Source organism: Struthio camelus, chromosome 5, assembly GCF_040807025.1.
Source record: "Struthio camelus isolate bStrCam1 chromosome 5, bStrCam1.hap1, whole genome shotgun sequence".
Lineage (NCBI taxonomy): Eukaryota > Metazoa > Chordata > Aves > Struthioniformes > Struthionidae > Struthio > Struthio camelus.
Window position 1 is genome coordinate 57,276,322 of NC_090946.1, and position 21,959 is coordinate 57,298,280.

The window sequence follows — 21,959 nt, forward strand, 5'->3', positions numbered from 1 at the left end:
CGAACAAGCATATTGCGCATGCATTCACAACCATCCCCATTCAAAAAAAGGACTGCACTTAACTCGATTTCTTATTACAATTTTAAATTCCATTTTTCACAATTAGATGCATTAATACGTAACTGTCCAAGTGTTCTTTGAAAAACTCCATATATAAGCAAAAACAAAAGCCCTGAGGCGCTGGAAAATTTAGTAATTGTCTGTGCCTAAATCATTATTCAGCCAAACCTGTAATAAAATGTTTGAACTGAGCATGACTGAAGTGAGTCCTAGATCTCCTTGAGCTCTGTCTTCCAAGCTGTGGTTCCAAAGACCATGGCAAAGAATCAAACAAACAAACGGTTAATGGAAACCTGATGATAGAGGCAGAGGATGCGCTTTCAGAATTATTAAGGACTGAATATACCAGCTTAGTGTATCTTAAATGAGTCTTCCCCTTCTCCCTAATTTGTTAACCAAAATCATCTTTTATAGATCTTCTGTCTTTACACTGACTATACATAAAAAAATTAACATTTTTAAGAGTTAGAGGAAATATCCCTCTTTGTCAGAGTCACATAATTCAAAAAGAAAAAAAAAATCGAGTTAATGTTCTCCTCATTTCTAAATGAAAATGAAGCAAAACAAAACATGCCCATTTTGAACTACGACCAGCACAGAAAAGTTCAACAAAAAGGAAAAATTAAGAAAGTTATTAGTGAACGATACAGGGGTATGTATTTACTCATATTTGGGGTAGCTATAGAGGAAAAAAAACACTGAACATGGATGCTGCTAGAGCCAAAAAAATCACATTGTCTTTGAAATTCTCAAAGACATATAGCCTATTTGAATAAAGCATTTGAGCAAATAATTAAGCCACTATTCTATTAGTGAAATGTGTAGAATAACAGCTCTAATTTCACTGCTTAGAAATTAATTCACAAAGGTAAAGCAACACGTTGAGAGCGGCAATAGTAGAACCTTTAGCTTTTTTCTTGGCTCCCTGCTTGACAATTAGTACTATTTAAACTACCCTGGGAGAGTCCAACTGACGTTTGTATCAAAAAGATTAACTTACAGGGAATAAAGGAGAGCCTTACCTTTTCAGGCTGATCAGCATAAGCAGAAAGACCTGGCTTCACGGACTCAAAGATTTCCCCTTCCAGCTCTAGAAGCTTTTCTGCACAAATGAAATTTTACGTGAAGCAGCCAACAATTCAAGTCTTTCTCCCTAGGTTCAAAAATGCCCTCTATAACCCTTGTAGAGTGACTCTGCTTGATTTCCCCTTGCAAACAATACTATACCCTTCTCAAAACAAGCACTGCTCCTTTACTTCAGGAATAGATTAACAGAACGTTGTCCTTGTATCCTCCAAGTTCATGAACAATTTGTTAAGAATACATCAAGTTATAATTAGAAATAGGTTCATTTTGCATTTGTGAACTACAGTGAGTTATAGCGAGATAGTATGAGTGTTGCCTAAGTTTAGTAAAATTTCTTAACTCTCCAGAATTGTGAAATACTAATTCAAATTCAGTACACATACAGTCAACTCAATTATTTTCAGGTGATTCACCCAGCTCAGAGTAACAGGGACAGGTGGAGAGAGCTGACTACGCTCAGACACTTGGCTGCAAAACCAGACAAACGTGACCACTGATCCCAGGGCAGCTTGGATCTAGAAGCTATCCCCAAGTACAGCATACTATGAGTCAGGTCGAGTCCCTCAGAGCTGGATGTAGTGCAAAGCCCTTCCAAACTAGGGTAGAGACCATTTGAAGCCACCTGCACTGCATGGTCCTGAAAGGCTTGTTAGCTGAGGCCCATTGCCAGCCTTTAACCTTTGCAGATCTGCTGGCTCGCTACACCCACACCAATTCACTCTCTTGAATCCTGCTGCATGTGCAGACAACTTGGGTACCTCTGCACCATATCAGAAATAGAAATGCTGGAGTGTGCTGCAGATACATAGGAGTTCTCTTCCTGGAAGCAACACAGATCCTCGGTGGTTATAACTCTAACTTATTGATTTTCATTTGCTACAAAGTGTTACATATACATATATGCACATATGCAAATTTTATAATTATCTTGTTATAACTCAGGGTGGCACACAACTTAACAAAGGATAGTGGAAACTCCCTTCCAACCCCAGCAAGATATTCCTTTAAACAGGAGCACATATGGAAGATCTTTGAAAATTCAGAATTCTCCATTGTACCCAGAATGAAACCTCTGGGTTCAAAAGATGTACAAGAACGATATTACCACAATAAAACACCACCACAAATGGACAACAGTCATCTCCCAAAGGTTCATTTGAAGGACAGAAAGTAGGAATCTTTAGCTGTTCCCCTACTCTTGACATAGGCAAGACAAACCTCTTTTGGGAAGTCAGAACTTGAATCAACATACCGCCAAGTACAGATACTGACACAGGGCCTCACCTGGGCTCTTCTGCACAAAGGTGTAAATGTGAATCCGGGTTCCAGTGCTTCCTGCGTCAAACATTATGCCATAAAAAGTTTTGGCCTTGGCATTTACAGGGCACACGTTAGGTGGAAGGAGATCCTGAAACCACATCTCCCTGTTTGAGTGGGAAAGAGTGCAGGACAAAGAGTAAAAGGCCACTGTTAAAAGGATGGGGAGTCTGGAAGCTGCCATCCTGCTGGGTCCTCTTGGGGCAGCTGAAATATGGATCAGCAATCACAGAGCTCCAGTGGCTCCTGCAGAGGGAAGGGGGGGGGGAAAAAAAAAAAAAATCAGGAATCGCATATACCAAAAACCCTCTCCTTACAAAGTCTGCTGAAAAAATTCTGACTGCAAACAGATTTCTGCCCTTCAGAAAGGATGTTTTTCCATACTCCATGCACAGGCTGTGACCTACAACTGCATCTAACTGCTTTGTCTTTCAGAGTAAAGGTTTCTCTATTTCCTTAGCACAGGATAGTTAAAGTAGTTTGCCTCCCTGCACTTCTAGTTTTGACTTTATTCAGACAATTTTCTTCTCTGACCTGGCTTGAAGGCAATCAAGATTTACAGCCCCTCAGGACTCCCAAAAGCCCCAGTTTTATCCGAATGCAAGCACCATCTAAGTGAAGCTCAGGGCAGAATCCCTTTGCCCTAACATTTACACACATGAGATACTGTGGCAAGAACACAAGTGTTATTCAGAGACACAAACAAAGAGAATTTCATCTCAGGCTAAGAACAGCTGCTGAGAGATTAACATACAGAGAGTGAAGGCATATCCTTCTAGCAGCACACTGGTCCCAAAAAAACGCATGTTCTGCACAACAGGGGACTGAACAGTGATGTACACCTGGGCTCTGCTTCTCAGAATCATTCTCAGTATTTTCCCTTACTTTTCCTTTTACTTTTCCTTCAGCTTGGTTTTTCCACTCTTTTCTCCTGAAAAGTTTTCATTTTCAGAATTACACACACACAAAAAAAAAAAACCCAAAGCCCCACAACAAACAACAAAATAACCAAAAAACAGACACAAAAAACAACCCCACTTTCACACCCAGACTAGTTACCCTGAGCACTCAAGCTGCTTACACAGCTTCCTGTAACACGCAGCTTTCAGCAAGCCAAGGCCTCAAGGTCGCGTGACATAGTATTGGGTATCAAGATACATCAAGATACAGCTCCTTTCTGTTAACGCGTAATCTCCCTGCATATATTTGTTTGCCTAAAAAATGCTAATAAAGGAAAGATATGTGCGCAGAAATGCATGCTTCCTTAGGTGCCCAGTTAAAAAGGAGGATAATATACAATTGTCTTTTTTTTTTATTTTGACAGCAGAAAGAGCATTTGATCAGCTTCCCCACCATATGCAGCATCAGATGTATTCACATACACACAGAATACTTCGCATATAGAAGGTGCAAATGACTTCTTAATGACTGGCTGGGTAGATAAGGGGAGAGCAGCAAATGTTGTCTACCTTGACTTCAGTGAGGCTTTTGACACTGTCTCCCATAACGTCCTCACAGGCAAGCTGATGAAGTATGGGCTAGGTGAGCAGACAGTGAGGTGGACTGAGAACTGGCTGAATGGCAGAGCTCAGAGGGTTGTGATCAGTGGCGCAAAGTCCACTTGGAGGCCTGTAGCTAGTGGTATACCTCAGGGGTCAATACTGGGTCCAGTCTTGTTTAACTTATTCATCAATGGCCTGGATGAAGGGACAGAGTGCGCTCTCTGCAAGTTTGCTGATGATACACAACTGGGAGGAGTGCCTGATACACCAGAGGGCTGTATTGCCATTCAGAAGGACCTGGACAGGCTGGAGAAATGGGCAGAGAGGAACCTCATGAAATTCAACAAAGGCAAGCGCAGGGTCCTGCACCTAGGGAGGAATAACCCCATGCCCCCATACAGACTGGGGGCTGACCTGCTGGAAAGCAGCTCTGCGGAAAAGAACCTGGGAGTCCTGGAGGACAACAGGTTGAGCATGAGCCAACAACGTGCCCTTGTGGCCAAGGAGGCCAATGGTATCCTGGGGTGCACTAGGAGGAGCATTGCCAGCAGGTCAAGGGAGGTGATCCTTCTCCTCTAACTCAGCCCTGGTGAGGCCTCACCTGGAGTACTGTGTCCAGTTCTGGGCTCCCCAGTACAAGAGAGACATGGAGCTTCTGGAGCGAATCCAGTGAAGGGCTGCTAAGATGATGAAGGAACTGGAGCATCTCTCATGCAAGGAAAGGCTGAGAGAGCTGGGCCTGTTCAGCCTGGAGAAGAGAAGACTGAGGAGGGGATCTTATCAATGCATATAAATATCTGAAGGGAGGGTGTCAAGAGGATGGGGCCAGACTCTCTTCAGTTGTGCCCATCGATAGGATGGGAGGCAATGGGTACAAACTGAAACACAGGAAGTTCCATCTGAACATAAGGAAAAACTTCCTTCCTGTGAGGGTGACTGAGCACTGGAACAGGTTGCCCAGAGAGGCTGTGGAGTCTCCATCCTTGGAGATATTCATCTCCATCTGGATATGATTCGGGGCATTGTGCTCGAGGTGACCCTGCTAATGTTGGACCAGATGATCTCCAGAGGTTCCGTCCAACCTCAACCATTCTGTGGTTCTGTGAAACAGTTCATCGCTCGCCAAGTACTCATTTACATGTCTATTTGCCCACAGCACTGAATATTCTATCTCATACACATATCCATCTGCTCTTGTCTGCTTCTAGCCCTTACACTCAATTGTCTTTCAGTAATCTGCTCAGCCCCACTATGTTAACTCTCCCAAGATCTTTATTTGCCACCCCTGTTCTAAATTTATCCATTCCTAATGCCAACCTCTCTTCTTACCTTTCCATATGAACTTGACCTGACCTCTACTTTCATACACCTTCCTTCCATCCCCAAAGAATTCTCACCCACCCTTCCCCTACCTTTTATCCTAGATTTAGCCATTTTACAACTTCCCTTACATAAATCATTCACCTTTGTCCCTAGTTACAGCAAAAAGAGATTAACTTTTACCCGCTCTCAGTAAACACGTCACACTGGGTCATTCCTCAAGTGCTTTTGTAACTTGCTCAAGCGTTCAGCTCTCTTTACAGCAAAGAAAATGCACAGCCTGTTGCAGAATGATAAGCTTGCTCATCTTCTGTGACCTCTTACATATATCCTCCCTTTCCCAGTAAATGCACAGAGCTGAGTGCAGAAGCACAACCTGTTAATCTACTTTGCCTTAGAAGCACCTTCTGAGAGAGAGAGAAAGGGGAGAAGTGATTTTAAGTTTCCACAGACAGGTAATAGCCCTGGCTGCCCTTCGGACAGAAAACTCCAACCGGAACAGTCGCTAAAGCATTCCCATCTTGTGCAGAAATGAGCAAAAACTTAGTTCTAAGCTGTAAAAGCTGAAAGTCTTATCCTGAACAGAGTTAACAAGAAGTGCTGAGCTGTGAGGCAGTTTCACAGCTACAGATTTGTACTAAAGATGTAGTTGGTATTACTCACATTTGCTTCTACCGAAAATCCAAGGAACTGCACTGTTTTAACAGAACATAAAGCTGCATTAAAAAAATGCTGGCTTCCAGTTGGTCAAAAGAGGTGATATTATTCTTGTGCAATACAAATATTTTGTTTACTGAACAATCACAAACAAAACCTAAGCACCTGCCTTAAGAACAAACTCCAGAGTCCTCCTAACTCCTTACAAACGTTAACATGTGACATTTACATAAGCCTCAAAATCCCAGTTGGTCTGAAAATATCTGACCAACTGCCATCATTAACATATACTTTTCTTGTCAGATTTACTAGTAGATGAATTTTAGCATCCCAACCACTCCTTTATTAAACCCCTCTTCAGTATCCCTTCTCAGTCATCCACTGCTATCTCACACTTTCCACTCTACTACTTCACTGCTTTTTTTTCTTTCCACCTTTATCCTCCTAAGAACAAAAAAAGTAAACTCAAGATTTTACTTTTCTTCTCCCTCATTAAGAAGGAAAACAAACAAACCAAAAAATCCCATCACTTTGAGCTTCTTTGCTGAGTGGTTTGGACCATTTACCCAAGTGCACTAACAAAACAGTGCTGGCAAAAAAAGCATAAAAATAGATGAGGACACTAAGAAATGAGAGACAGAGAGCAATGAGCAGAGCAAGGCAGAAACTGCAATGGAGAAGGATTTTGGAAAGCAAGGGCCAGAAGAACAGAGGAAAAATTTTAGGGTAGAGTTACACAAGACGAAGAGATTAGTTACTGAGAAGCCCGAGTATTATTTCTGAAATAGTTGCTTTCAAACAACTTAAAATCCTAGCTGATAGCCAGATGCAACAGGAGGCATGAAGCAAACCACAAACAGAAGGGTTTAGGGAAAAAGAAAATAGGATAATGGTAATATGAGCACAAGTTCATTAATATAAGCAAGCAGTTCAGCAGGAAGGACACACAGGTTATCATCAGTAGTCTCATCTTACTATCTTCTTAATGAACAGGAATAATCAAGGTCAATTGTGAATATATTAAGCACATACCTGAAGCACGACAGAAGCAATGGCTACTCTACTCCAAAAATTCCTAACAAAATCCTCTTTAGAGCGCTGAGACAAGAGACACTGCACCTGCACTTTTCTTCACCTTCAGCTAGTAAGAGCTGACTATGTATCAGACAAATTGCAAAGTCATGGAGGCACATAAAATATCAGACAAGTTGTTTTATGCAAACACTAGTTTATCATTGCTCAATACTAACCGTGAAACATGCTCAGATAATTATATGGGACAGATTTCAAGAAGCTGAAATATCAGCTGAGTTCAATAAGCTAGTAAAACATTTACACAAACATTACAGTTGACCTCAACAACACTGGCCTGCGTCCAGTCACACAAGGTAGAATGCTCATTTCCAAACACATACCAAACCTCTCTAAATCTTATCTGTATAAGGAAGATTTCAGATAGTAAACTGAAAAGTTAAAGCACATCCAGCATCAAGATTTGCAAGCTACATAGACTTAAAGATCCAGAACTACCTGGATCCTGCAGAGAGCCAGAACTGAGAGCATCAACACAAAACAAGAAAAACCCAAACCCCAGGCAAGCTCTCCTTAAATAGAAGGAGCAAAAATAATGGCAGAATGTGATAAAGAAACTTTAGAACAGCAAAGCACAACCTTAGTTAGATTTTGCCATACACAGAACATAGGTAACGTTTCAAGACAAGAAAGTCTCACACTCTTGAACATTTCCTGACAAAAAGAACATGCAAAACCCAAACCAAAGCATCAGGAGCATCTCCTTGCAAACTGTAAGTCTGTCCGACCTGAGTGGAAAGGAAAGCAGCGTGCCTCGGATACACAAGAATTTCCCACGCTTCATTTCCTAAAATATTTTAGGGAAATATCTAGGAGTATAGGAAAATATTAAGAAATAATTAAAAACATTTTCGTAAGTATTTGTATAGCCTAAATATTTTAAGAAACAAAACCAAGGAACTCTGTAATTCAGTTCAATTTCTTATTTATTGCTCAAACACAAAGAATAATCATTCAGGATGGAAAGTTTATTTTCTGCACTAGAACAGGAACAAAATCTAATTCCCAGATGAATAGCATTATGCTTAATACTAATGACTAGACAAACATATTTTTATCTCCCCCCGCCTCCCACAAACATGTCATTACATTTTGTTTGGACTTATGTCTATCTAGTTAAAAAAAAAAAAAAAGTGCTGTTAGATTGTTTTGACAAATACGAAAGCTTCTTAAAGTCCACAGTTTAAAAGTCATAAGAGGAGCAGTAATTGAATTCACTGCCAGAATTTTCCAGCATTTCCATAAAGATAATGATACGATTTTCTCTGCAAATATAAATTTGGGGCAAAATTCTGGATCTACAGGTTTAGATGCTAGAAAAGAAAGAAAAAAAACCTCATAAACATGTTTTATCAGCGGCGCTTATCTTTTCTTCCCATACTGCGGCTCCAGGCACATAGCCACTAGTTTTTATTTTCATTTTTGACCTAGTGGTGTTTAAATCTTGTTATTAACTAGATCAAGGCAGTTTTCCACAGAGACTGCTGTTAGTCTTACTCTCCTGCAGTTTAGTCATTAGCATCCCTATAGAACTCTGTTTGCTCTTACAAGAGTGCACCTACAGAGTTTGTAAGTAACATTTTTACTGGATCAGTCGGTATTGTTAAAAATAGAGAGAACTGGGGAGCATAAGGCTCTTGTTTTGATCAAAGTCTGTGTGCTACTCAAGCGCCAATTTCAGCACATCTATGATGTTATCAGATGCATACATAGAAAGTCTTTGCAAATCATCACTAAGAATAATTTGGAGACTGGAACCTCAACACCCCCTTTTCAAATCTAATTATCATTATGGCACAGCGATTGTAGGTTTTTAGGTTTTATACTCCTCAAATCTAAAGCAGTATTTCTTTCTCCACTCGAAGCAAATAACTTGTCAAACAGCAGCTTTCTAAACACTTAAAACGAACATCCCTAAAAGACTTTTACACCTTCGTTTTCACTGTCCAAGCAAATGACAGATGTCTCCATGACTTCTGCCTGTACTCCACCAGAGACAGCAATAATACTGGAACACAAAATCCGGTGCGTCTCTTTTCAAAGACGGAATCAATAACACTGAGCAGATTTCTCCCTGATTATTTATAAGATGAAACTCCTGTGAGGGGCTCTTTCAGTTCTATCCTGATGACAATAACATAAAAGCAGATCACTGAAAATAATGGGGAAAGACCTCAGACTCTTTAAAGAATCACACATTGCGCTCTGACATTTTTATGATGCCAAAGTCACTACGTTTCCCGGAAAGTCTGAAACAGGCACAAAATCGAGACAGGGTTCAACGAATTACCACTGCATCTCCGAGGTGGTGTTAGTACCGCTCCTGCCCCCCCTCCTCCCCCGCAGCTCATCGCACCAGTTCTCTTCCCTTTCCTCCTGGCTGACAGAGCCTCGCCCAGTTACACCTTTAGCCCTGAGGGAGCCGATTTTCCGAGCTGACCTCCTGCAGCGCAGTTTGCAACTCCCTGCTTTCCGTCTCTGAGCCAGACTCGTGCTTTCCATACACTCATTTTTTCGCCCCGCTAGCACAGTCGCGGAGCGTTTCACCTCTTTCCGCCCCGGCGGGCGGCCCCGAGGCGGCGATACCCGCGCGGCCTCGCCAACGGACGCGCCAACCGCCTTTAACCGGCGACGGCCGCGCCGCAGACACGGCGGGCGGGGCAGAGCTCGGCTCGGGCCCCGCCGCCGCGAGCGGAGCGCCGGGCTGACGGGGCGGGTGACCGCCCCGGGGCGTCACTCGGGCAGGGCGCTGCGAAGGGGCGCGGTTTCCACGGCAGCGCGGCGCTGTTACACTTCCTCCCCCTCCCCCCCCCCCACTCCTGACCCGCCGCGCGCTCACCGGTCGCTTGGAGCGCTCGCGGCCCCCCATCTCGCCGGTGCTGCGTGTCACGTCAGCGCGTCCGTGTGACGCGCCCGTCGCGCGCGTTGGACGTCGCCGGCCCGGCGCCGTCCGGTTTCCATGGAAACAGGCGGCCGCGCACTCCTGGCCGCCGCTGCCGCGTGGCACCTGCGGGGGGAAAGGCGCGAGGCGCGACAAGCGACGCGGCGGCCGGCTGCCGCGGCAACGGGGCGAGGCGGCCATGGCGGCGGCGGGGGGCATGGCGGGCGGGGTCTCGTCGGCCCGCCGTAACGGCTTGTCCTCCCCGCCCCGGGCGGCGGCCGCCCGAGCGTCCCAGGCGGAGCGGGCCAAGGCCAGCGCGGCGCTATGGGAGGCGCGGCTGGCCGCCACCGAGGCGTCCCGCGCCGAGTACCGCGAAGCCGCCCACCTGCTGGCCAGGAACAACGCGGAGCTGCTGTGCCGGCAGCGGCACCTGGAGAGCGACACCATGGCCGTGATGAGCTTCCTCCGGAAGCAGGACCAGGAGAAGGCGGAGGAGGTGCGTGCCGAGCCGGGCGGCCCCTCTCAGCGCCGGGAGCGGCGGCGGCAGCCCCGGCCCCCCGCCCAGGGCGCCGCGGTGGTCCGCAGCAGCCGCCTGGCGCTGCCGGGGAGCGCTGCGCCGCACGCCGAGCACCTCTGAAATAAGGTGCCGGAGCTGGGTCCTGTTTGGTCTTGCAGTTTTTGTTGGATCACTTGCAAAGGGCAAGCTGCAACAACGCGGCCATTCGGAGATAGGCAACCGAGGAAGTGCAACGGCAAACATTAGTTAAGAGAGGCTTCTTAAGTACAGATAAGTTTTGGGAAATAGGATTGCACCCAGAATTGCCCAAACATCAAACTGTCTTGATGAGCTAGAGCTTCCAAGTGTACTACCATTTGTAGCAAAACAGGTAATGGCAGGGCTTTTCTTCCAACGTATTTCCTGTACCAGGGGTCAAAGACGGGTGCACCCAGGATGGAATAACTTCTTTGCAGTTGCTCCCCGGCTTTTCCCAATGCTAGGTAGCAACTCTGCGGAAAAGGACGTGGGATCCTGGGGGACGGGTTGAGTGAGTCAGCAGTGCGCCCTTGTGGCGAAGGCGGCTAACCGTACTCTGGGCTGCGGGGGCGAAGACAGCAGGTTGAGAGAGGTAATCCCTCTACCTGAGGGCTCGTTTGGCCACGCCTGGAACACTACGTCCATCTTTCCCCCTTCCCAGGACAAGAGAGATATCAGTAAGCCAGAGCGAATCCATTGGAGGGTAATGAAAACGGTCCGGGGCTGGAGCACATAACATATAAGAAGAGGCTGCAGGATTTGTTCAGCTTGGAATCTGATTGCTACCTCAAGAGGGTTATAGAGAAGACCGAGTCAAACTCTTATCAGAGCACAGAGAAAAGATAAGGGGCAACAGTCACAACTTGCAACAAGGGAAATTACAAATGAATAGAAGGAAAAAGAATTCACAATGAGAGTGACTAAGCACTGGAACAGATTGTGCGGAGAGGTGGTGGAATCCCTGTTCTCAGACGTTTTCAGAACTTGACTGACTAACCCTATTGAACTCTGAATTTGGCCTAGTTGTGAGCAGGGCATTGGACTACATATCCTCCAAACGACTCTTTCAAGCAAATTTTTAATGCTATTCAGTGATTCATTCCTGAAGCAGAGATGGTCACAACCCTGTAAAATTGTACTCAGCTAACTATACTCCCTTTTTCTTCTCCCTTGTTGGTATCCCATAAGGGTTCTTTGAGTAAGAGAGAATAATTACGGCTAAGTGAAGCCACATCAACTTTAATGTAATGAGATAGGGACCAGGTGTGGGGATTTCTCAGTAAACAAGTTCATTTTCTCTAGAGCGCTCATGAGGCTGCTGTGACTGAAATTGCTCCAACATAGTATTGATTTAGGGCTTCTTCACACAGCCCTACACTGTAGCTTCCATTTTATCTTTCCCAGGTTGCTTTGCTTTAATCCTGTTCCTACTTAATCCAAGTATCAAACAAAACACCCATTTTTCAGTTAGAGAAACTGAAAATGGAATTAAATGATTTTAACCTAGTCCTGTTTATTGAATAAGAAAGTACAAAGCTCTGGATCCCAGGGTACTGGGGAGGTCAAACAGCAGGAGACAGTTTTCTTGCTCACATCCTACAGTTTCCTCTCAGCCTATATCCGATATCAAAGCTCTGACTTGGATCTTTTTTCAGCTTCCTGTTTTTCTCTGTCTGTCCTCCTCTTCTTCTGTTCGCGTTACTGAATTGCTTCTCTAACACTATGCACCACTATCCGAAACAGTAAGGAAGAAAACCCTCTAACTGCATGAATTTGATTTTTCAATAGATTTGTAGATCTGTTTTTATCTAATACATATGCTTTTTTTTATTTAGGCTTGCATTATTTCCTATGCTTAACTCAAACAAAGGCTGGTTCTTTCACTTGCTAGTTTTAAACATGGTTTAATTAGCCTAAACTTTGCAAATGAGGGAACTTTTCCCTATTTCTGATGTCTCCTCATAATCAATTTTGATGATAACAAAGCAGCTAGGAGACTTTTCCCCCGCATTTACTGTTTCTTGATTTCCGTTTTCATAGATTGAGAAACTGAAGCAGCAGCTGATTGATTTGAAACAGCAAGCACAAGAAGAGAACAGGAAACTGGTGAATGAACTTTTCTCCTTTTCCTCAGAACTATGGGATCCTCTGATCAGGCTGAATAGTAGTTCTGATTTTAGTAAGAGGAGCAAGTTAGAGCGACTAACTGTTAAAGGTTTTGATGCAAGTATCTTATGTGGAAGGAGAACTTGAAAAAACAATGGTGATGTGGGAGTTATCCTATGACTCTGTAGAGTATTATTTCGGATAATAACAGGAATGTTTTATAGCATCTGAGATAGTATAGGAACCAGCTGGGTAACAGTGAGGCCAGGAACAGGAAAAACATGTTTCATTTGTGCTGATAAGCTAATCTGAAATCTATTGCAGTTCTTCATTCATTACTGATGAACTAAAAAGTCTTCAAAAGAACTAAGAGAAATATTATTTACTAATCTGGCTGCAGTAAGAAACGTAGAACTTTGTTAATCACCACTTTAAGACCGTATCTTCCCCGCTGAGTAGGCTCCCTGAGGAACTTTCTCGCATGCCTCAGATTAGAAAGTGCAGAAAAGGCTATAAATGATATTATGGAAGTTGCTTTACACTTACCACCGTTCCTTCTTCTTATTGGTAATTTCTGATTTGCAGGCAGACCAATACACCCAGCAAGTAAAAGAACTGGAGGAGAAATTTCAGAAAAAAGTCAAAGAAATTGGCCTAATTCAGTTAGAATTAAGATTAATAAAAGAGTTCCGCAGGAAAAAAGCAGTTATGGAGAAAGAGCTGGAAGATGTAAGTTTGTTATAAGTGTAGGTTTTGAATATGTATTTAAAAAGCAACCTTTCTGTCTGCATAGCAGCACAGAATTTGGGAGTGGAGAAGGGGAACAGACATGGAGTGTCTGTCACTGGAGTGTTTTCCTTAGGTACAGTCTACCGAGAGTGAGCAAAGGCTAAAGCTGGATCAAATGCAAGTTTCATAACCAGAACGCACTTTAAGGACCGGACAAATAATAAGTCAAAACTAACCGTGATTGAAACAGGACATGATTCTAGGATTTGGTTGGTTAGTATTGCAAATTGCTTTCAGTTTTACTTTGTGGTAATTTCTTTAGCTGTCCTTCTTGTCAGTATAAAAATAGATGCACTGGTGTGAAAACACTGATGTTGCCTTCAGCACTGAGGATAAAAACAACAAATAAGTCTTAGAAAAATATACCACGTTTGAGGTGGATAATAATAAGAAGCATTACAGCTGAGATTTTTGTCCACTTATCTCCTAGTATTTTAGAAAGTGAGTTTGTCAAAGTAAGCTGTCATTTGATACTTCTGCGATGGGCTAGGCCTATAGTTTCTCTGTGCACAGTTAACACAGAATAATATAAACATATGACTAGAGGACTTAATACCCACTTTAAAGATGCGTATGGAGGAACTAGCAACGGGACTGTAAGCAGCGTAAGTCTGATTTTTCAGTAATCAGCTCAGTTAGGATGCGGATGCTAGCGTTGTATCATCTTTTTTACTCATATAAGCCATTTAAATTGTAAAACTAGGGACTATCTTTTACTAAGCTTTTGTACGATGCCTGACCTAATCAGAGATACTTTGGAGCACAATACAAATATCAAATAGTAGTATTGCCTGCAAAACTTTTTATCCCAGGCTGAAATGTATCTCAGCTGACTGGCTAATATGGAAAAAGGTGCCTTGGTGATTCAGCTCACCCAGAATTTCTTCAACTGCATGAAAGGGAGTGGAAACAAAACAAAATGCTTTCCACGGAGACACATGATTGGTCAATAGCATTTAGAAGACAGTAAACACAGTTATTGAGGCATTTTTCAAAGAAAGCTTGAGACGTTGGATGTGGAATGATCCTGATGACTAAATAAATAGGCAAAGTAAAGTAGATTCCTGAAACTGAACATTAAACGGGTTCATGGAGTGTGTGCGAATGATTGTCAGTGATGAGAAAATATGGGCCCACGTGAACTATGAAGGAGAAGCAAAAGAATAATCCAGGTCAGAAAGTTGAGTGAATTTTAGAGATGGTGCAAAGATTTGGTAAGGACTGTGGGGTAGTGCCAGGAAAAACTACCGAGTGGCTCCTTGAAGAGTTGCATCCACACTGTTGATTATAAGGCTGAAATAAAACACCCTTATTACAGAGATTTTATTTTTTATCACAGTTAAAAGAGAGAATGGAGACCTCAGACAGGAGACATCAGGAAGTGGTTGTGAAACTGGAAAAGAGGTTTCTTGAAGAAAAGGTAAAGACTGACAGGCAGTTCAAGAATCTTTTATTAAAACAATATGATTTCTCCCACTGACTACTCTGGCTTATGTAGTTTTGGCTGTTCTTTACTGAGGATATTACAATATCCCATGTCAATACAAGGACAGTGAATGAGTTGGAGGCTGGTTGCAGCTTTCGGAGGAAAGAGGTGGGATGTCAGGGTCCCAGAGAGGCCAGATTCACTTCCATCAGGAGCTTCAGTGCCCTCCGCAGGTCGTTTGTTTTTTAGCAAGAAGTTGTATGAGTTGAAAACTGTCAGTATGAGTTTAGAATTTGCGCTTCGTTGGGCTTTAGCTTCAGTACCATGGGATCTCAGGCCACGTTTAAACAGGCTTTTTTCCCTTTCAGAAAAGACTAGAAAAAGATGCTGAGAAGAGAGTAATAATGATGACAGAGACTGCCCATCGTGAGGCTGTTTTGTAAGAAACACTTGCTTTTCCTGTTCTCTACAAAACCATTTAAACACTGTTTTCTAAAGAACAAGTGGCCCATAGTACTGCCTAGGCTTTGAAGGGCAAAATAGATGATGACCTAGGCTGTTTTAATCTTTTAAATGTAAATGGTATCATCATTCTGACATTTCAACTACGAGACTCGACCTGGTTCTAGTGGAGAAATGGAGGTAATGTTATCGCAGAGGCACCACCACTATCTCGTTGTCCCAGTCCAAGTGTAGGACTGGAGGCAAAGCTAACACAACTTGGTACAGACCAGTAAGAATTTTGCTGCTTAACTCTGAAATTAGGACACTGAAATATTGATTTTGATATGAGCAAGCATGGAAGGTTGTGATTACACCTTTGGGATTTTGTTCTCCTCTGTCCAGGCAGCTGAACAGCACTGGGAGGGAGGTGTTTAAGGAGAATGTTCGTCTTCATGATGCTTTCACTTACCACCTGAAAGAGGCAACGGAATTGCAAAAAATCAAGCAGAAGTTAGAAGAGGACAAAACTCTTCTGTTACAGGAGAAGGTTTCTGCTCTGATTTTAACTGTACTTGATTCTCCCCCAGGAAGAGGTCTTTGAAGCCCAAGGTCTGGATACAAGCGTTCACTGAGATGTTAAATCTCACCAGTCAGAGCCCTCCGCAGTTACTAATTTAGAGATACCTGAAGAACTCTTATCCTAATTATGGGGAAGAAAGAAGGAAAGGTTTCCTGTGATGGCCCACTAAGAATAGGTCTTTGTAGTGTATCCTGCACAGAGCCTTCTTTGTGTGGCTTCTCTTGTAAGCAAAATCTTGATCCCCGATCAGTATTTGCTCTCCAGGGTGAAGGTGCCAGCATGCTTACTAGGTTGTCAATGTTGAGGAAAAAGTACTTTCCAGATTTGCTGTGAATAAAATAAAGCCCAAATAATTTCTCCCTATCCTTTAGGAAACCAATGAGGGTTTAATTCGGGAAAAGATCCTACAGATCAATCAGCAGAAAGTACAGATTGGAGATCTGCAGCAAAAAGTGGAAAAGCTGGAGATGGCCTTATGTCACATGACCAGAGAATTTGAGACAGAGACTCAGAGAACGCAGCATCAAGCACTGATACAAAATGAGGCGGGCATGGTGGAGGTCAAAAAACTGCAGCAGCTGCTAGAAATGAAGGATCGGGAGATGAACCGAGTAAAGAAACTAGCCCGGAACATCCTAGATGAGAGGACTGAGGTGGAAAGGTTCTTCCTAGATGCTCTGGAGCACGTGAAGCAGGAGATCATAGCCAGCAGGAAGCACTACAAGGAAAAGGCCCAAACTGCCTATTATAGAAAAATGATGAAGGCATGTGCAGGGAAGGAAGAATTTCCCAAAATCAAAACATTCAAAAGCAACATGAACAGCACAAATAGTATATACAAAGACCTAGAGGAAGCAGAGAAATGCTACTGGTATTGAAACATCAAAAATTAGGTTCTGTCTTCCTAGCAGAAAGGAGCTTACCTAAACCGGAAAAATACTTTGTGCGATAATATTGTCTAGATTAGTAAGGCTTGTGGAAGTTGCTGTACTAAACGTAACTTTGAGGTGTAAAATCAATACTAAAAATTAGTAATGAGTTTGTGAGCACCTATTTTTCACTAGGTTTTCACATTTTCGTATTATTTTTATGGATATAATTAAAAATAACAAGCTGGACAGAGGCCCCTGCCATGTGCTGTAGAATTTGATATGGAATTTCTGAGATTTCTTTTTAACAATTATTGTTGCGTCTCTAGCCTTTTGGTTGTGTAGGTGTTCTGTTTTAAGAGGCAGGGAGTAGCCCGCTCGCTCACTCTAGTGACCTGGCAACGCTGACGCTTGAAAAATTAGTTAAGATGCTAACAGCTCTTTACTTTGCTGCTGATCGTTTTAACAGAAGCATCCAGTTGATGGCAAATCTGATATTTGTTCAGCTACTTCTCCATATTTCAGAAGCCCCTACTTTGCACTATGCCTTCAAAGCCTGTTTCCCTCAAGCTTGACAATAATCTAAAAATTAAGCCTTTATATAAAATATACACTGATACAGCAAAATCAAGCACACACACACACTATGGTAACAGTTGGCAGAATTAACTTCTAAAATGAATAAAACAAAATCTCAGATTTCTAGATGCAAGTCTCTCAGAATTTGTATTGGGATGCAGCCTGCTTTAAGTGGGGACACGTGCCCCAGTGGCCACTTTTACAGTTCTCCAACCCCCTGCTAGTTATCCTTGCCTACAAACTGCAGCAGCGTCAAGCGCTTAGATTTCAAGCTGTGGAGTTAGGGTCCAGCATAGCTGCAGTGTGTATACGTCCCTAGTGAGAGATCCAAATACTCCACTCCCAAATGAAATATTTGCTTAGTATGTATCGACCCCCAAATAACTTAGTGACATGCAATCATTTGGAATGCTGTGCTCATTTCTGGTTACCTTATCTCAGAAAAGATACAGCAGAAATGCCGTGAATTCAAAGCCCAGAGATGAAAGTGATCAGAGAGACTTGAGAAGGCTTCTGCTTGGACAAAAGAGGAGGGGGGAGACTGGAAGTGGGAAAGAAAATTGAGTATAGAAATTGACCCTTTTATGTATGAGCAGTGGAGAAGCAGGGGAAGGAAAATATGCTTGAAACTAACACGTAAGTAAGTACTAAAAGAAAACGATAGAATTTATAACCAGTACATGTATAATAGATATCATTGCTTTTGTTCTACTTGATAGTTAGCGAGCTGTATATTTAGAAGCTGACAGCACTGTGTGCTCAGATTTATTTTTTTATTTACAGACTATGACTAGCTGAACGCAACCCAGGAAATCAATGGCACTCAGAACTGAAAACCTGTTTGCCACGAGCAGAATCCATGAGACATTCCTTTATCTCCTAATGCACTGGTCTTTTCTATGTTTTTCAGGGAAAAAATCCAGTTTGAAAAAGTTGATATCAGTGAATTGACATGGGAACAAAAAGAACGCGTTCTGAGATTACTTTTTGCCAAAATGAATGGCACAAATCTATGGTAATACTCAGTTTCTTCAGTAGGTGAACGCAAAGCTTTCCCTGTTAGAGAAACAAGGCTGATAACTCTAGGTTAGGGGATTCCAAGAAACTGAATCTAGCATTAGAGCTTCCTATGTGGCTTGGTGAGAGGTATTTTAACCTTTTTAGTAGGTGATATATGCTAATTTTGAACATGCACCAGACTATACTGTAAGATCTTTGTGTATAGTATCAAATAAAAGCAAGTGGAAGAAAACTTCTGATAATGCTCAGGAAGATAGAGCATTAGCTTTGACTAGTGCAGTGAGATTGATTTTGTTCAGTCATTAACAATTTCCTATCCATCTCTACCAAACAAATAAAGAAGATATATGGTGACAGTAGCACTCCCCACATATATTTCTTTTTAATCTGAGCACCATAAAGCAATCTGCCCAGTATTAAACAAATACAAATTTTCACAACCAGGTTATTGAAAGTACACTCATCCTATGGCTCATTGCTGTCAGCATAAGAAGCATATGAGCAGGATTTTAGGTCTAAAATATGGCTTAAATTGGAAATTCAAAAGTTAAACAGCGTTAAAGCTGTGAACTGAATATATGATAGAATGCATAAGAGGACCTAAATAGAAATCTAAAATGCTACACTTTTTCATGTAGTTTGGGAGAGCTAACGCTGAAGGTGTAAATCTCCTCTACATTAAGGGCATTGAAAAAGGAATACAAACACTTTAATTTTACTTTAAGTTAAAAACAGTTTTTATTTCTTTCTAAACACAATTTTTGATAATTTCAATGTTGCCGGTGTAAAACAGATATATTTGATATGTGTATTCCAAGCAATTCTATTCTATTAATATTCTAAGAAAATAAGTTAGGGCCTGTTTTCCACATGTAATTATCATCTATTTTTGGAAAGACAGTGTTCTGTTTATTTGCCAATAATTTGTCCACACACATGCTAACTTAGAGCTTTTCTTCCTTTAAAAAAAGTCAAACACAGTTTTATTATATCTGTTAAGGGAATAAATCTGGCAATTGGGAATCAGAAAGGAAATGGACTGATGAACTAGTATTTTGTTCAGTCTCTGACAGTGACTGTGATAGTCTTCACAGTTGAAAGGAGGATCATTTAGACTCTGTTAACAGCAAACATGAGATAGTCATTCCCATGTTTGTATAGCTAGAAATAAGCTGAAGACTGGAAACTGCTGCACAGCAACATTGACCTGTGCATATCCAATTTCTGCTTAAGTGCTCCTCATTCGCTTTTACTTGTAATGATTTAGCAGCAAAGACTGGAGTTCTGTAGTGGACTGAATTCAGGTTCAAATCAGTGCTATTTTGGATAAGGTACTGTAATAGCTCAAGTGTCCTGGCATATCTTGCTTGTTGTTAATTTTAGAAAACAAGGAATAGAGTTTGGTGTGGGATTAGAAACCCAGCTGAGTGTAGATCACTCGTAGACAAGGATCACTTTGCACTTGTTTCTTCCTCACAGGAAATGCAACAAAGATTTGGCCACTTCAGCTCCAGCTCCGGCTGATGCTAGAGAAGAAAACAAAGTTCGGTAAGATGCTAAATTTATGCCATACTCTCTAACATCTCCTCAGCTCCTGATTATTTATTAACAGATACAATTGTCTCTTTCTCATCCCTTTCACTTTAAAATACTTTAGTTTTTCTGAAGATATATACTGGTGTGTCTACACGCAAAGAAATTAATGTAAGAAGAGAGAAAGGAATTTTAGTTTTATTTGGAAATTTCTGTTCCTTCCCATCTTTTAGCAGCAGCTATTCAGCTCATATGAAAAATGTGATCTCATGCTTTCTTAAAACTTCCTGTCACTGAAGAGCAGCTTTATCAATTTCGTATGCTTCTCTTGGGAAAGACCATGATTGTGCAAGGAGACACCTTTTCAGCTAGCAGAGGGGTTTTTGATTAAAAGGTGAAAGCTATTAAGATGATTTTGCATTCAGTATAGAACCATTTAAAGAGAATAGACCAAAATAAAGTATTCATATAGCTAGTTTTCACAGATACAGACTCCGATACAAGTATATTGCTAATCACACTGCTCCAAGGCAAACAGTATCAACTTACCCGAAGGAAAAGGAGGGGGGGCATCTGGCTTGTTATCATGGAGCATTGTACATCAAATGTGAGGCAGTCAAGCGCACAAAACTTATATTGTAATACTAAGATATCAGAGAGCCAGATAAAGTTCAGAAAGAGGACTACTGGAAGGATTTTTATGGAAAGATGACAGACAGCTCCTTTGGTGAGTGCCACAGCCACTTTCAAAAGTGGGAGGGAAATGACTTGTGGCTTTTTTTGCAGACAGAGTGATTCATTTAGGCATGTGACTTGGGAGTGTTAGGTGTAAAAGACTGCTCACAGTCCACAAAGAAAGAGGAGAAAAAAGACAAATAGAAGTAGAAGTGAAAACCACAGGCTCCAATTCTCAAAGGTGCTTAAATTATTGGGAGTTACACTGTTAAATAGCTTTGAGAATCTAGTCTGCAGTGCCTTCTACATAAGAAACTATATTAAATAGTAGACAAAGTGTCTACTATATTAAATAGTAGACAAAGTGTTGGCAGTAAGACTGCATTCTAACACAGGCTAAAGAAATTTATTATGGGATTTTATGTTTGTGTAATATAGAAAATATATTCTTCAGTTTTTTAATAGTGAATGTTGAAATCAAAAGGAGGATAACAGGTGAGTGGAAAGCAGTAACAGCAGTGAGATGAGGCAGGTACATCATGATCAGTCAGCACCCGCAGCTTGATCTAAAAAAGCATTTTATTAACTAAAAAAGGCACATGTAAGATTTATATTTTCAATGCAATTATTTAAAATCATCTGTTTAAAAACTGTTTCAAAATGCAGATAATCAGAAAAGATATTTGCACACAAGTGAAAGGATTGTACAAGTATTTAGAACACTGGTCTGGTCTGGAAATAGCGCGAGGATACTCCTCCAGTGCTTCAGGCATCAGATGAGCTGGATAATAAAGACTGGTTTTGTTATAGGAAAAATTGGGTTTTAGAATTTCTAAAGGAAAGAGTTAGCAGGTTTTAATAGGGCAGCAGCAAAGTCAGAACAGCAATACCCATCAGGAAGAAAATGAAGGTGATTTGAAAGTGAACAACTGTAGACATTAGAGATTATTATTTAGCATTCCTTTCCCAGGTGTATGAATAAATGCCAATGTGCTAATGGTGATTTACCTAGAATGTTTTACCTTTGCAGCACAGAAAATATTCCTCCCAGCCTAACATTCATTACACAGCAGGCTGAATTATCAGAGTCATCATCTTCTGCACTAATCCTTCCACATATTCGGATGTTTACACCAAAGATGGAGTAAGGCAGCTGTACGTTCTAAATGAACAAGACCAACAGCCACAGCAATTACTCTCTCATTGGCACTTTTCATTTGTGAATTCATCTCGTGAGCAATGCTGCAATTCTAAATCTCGAGTCTGTTACATTACTGCTTTGACTACTTGTTTGAAATTAGCCTGAAATATGACTTGAATATTTTCTTCCTTCTTAAATAAAGGTTTTATTCTTTCCCAAGCCAGGAGCTAGGATGTCCCATGTAACATACAATTTAGAATTCGAATTACTGGTTAGAACTCTCTATAATATAATTTAAGGAAGATGTCTTTTCACTTTGTAATTAAGTCACTTATATGCAGCATAAG

At 41.7% G+C, this 21,959-nt stretch overlaps 2 protein-coding genes across 9 annotated transcripts in view; one reads left to right on the forward strand and one right to left on the reverse strand.

Annotated features, from left to right (window-relative positions):
* The window catches only part of ENTPD5 (ectonucleoside triphosphate diphosphohydrolase 5 (inactive)), a 27,845-nt gene extending 17,461 nt beyond the window's left edge, over window positions 1-10,384 (reverse strand). Inside the window, exons 1-4 of one of the 8 annotated variants that reach the window (XM_068946542.1) lie at window positions 6,975-7,098; window positions 5,949-5,980; window positions 2,431-2,709; window positions 1,083-1,162 (exon numbers count right to left, since the gene is read on the reverse strand). In XM_068946542.1, coding sequence (XP_068802643.1) covers window positions 1,083-1,162; window positions 2,431-2,647 — 297 coding nt within the window. In that variant the 5' untranslated portion in view covers window positions 2,648-2,709; window positions 5,949-5,980; window positions 6,975-7,098. Of the gene's footprint in view, window positions 1-1,082; window positions 1,163-2,430; window positions 2,710-3,932; window positions 4,068-5,948; window positions 5,981-6,974; window positions 7,205-9,474; window positions 9,817-9,873; window positions 10,005-10,300 lie in introns of those variants that run through there. The other 7 variants (XM_068946540.1, XM_068946535.1, XM_068946538.1 and 4 more) reach the window with 7 other exon arrangements.
* BBOF1 (basal body orientation factor 1) lies at window positions 10,115-21,831 on the forward strand. Its single transcript, XM_068946533.1, has 10 exons — window positions 10,115-10,411; window positions 12,491-12,556; window positions 13,142-13,285; window positions 14,685-14,765; window positions 15,140-15,210; window positions 15,618-15,762; window positions 16,167-16,666; window positions 18,154-18,258; window positions 19,743-19,811; window positions 21,502-21,831. Exons 1-10 carry the CDS (start codon window positions 10,115-10,117, stop codon window positions 21,617-21,619), a joined length of 1,596 nt encoding a protein of 531 aa, XP_068802634.1. The 3' UTR covers window positions 21,620-21,831.
* The last annotated feature ends 128 nt before the right edge of the window (window positions 21,832-21,959 follow it).

Excerpts from the sequence above, each read along its gene's own strand:
- BBOF1 (XM_068946533.1), top strand. The coding sequence starts at position 10,115 with ATGGCGGCGGCGGGGGGCATGGCGGGCGGGGTCTCGTCGGCCCGCCGT. Across the intron at positions 13,286-14,684 it reads TGGAGAAAGAGCTGGAAGAT|TTAAAAGAGAGAATGGAGAC; the intron begins GTAAGTTTGTTA and ends TTTTTATCACAG. Across the intron at positions 15,211-15,617 it reads GCCCATCGTGAGGCTGTTTT|GCAGCTGAACAGCACTGGGA; the intron begins GTAAGAAACACT and ends TCCTCTGTCCAG.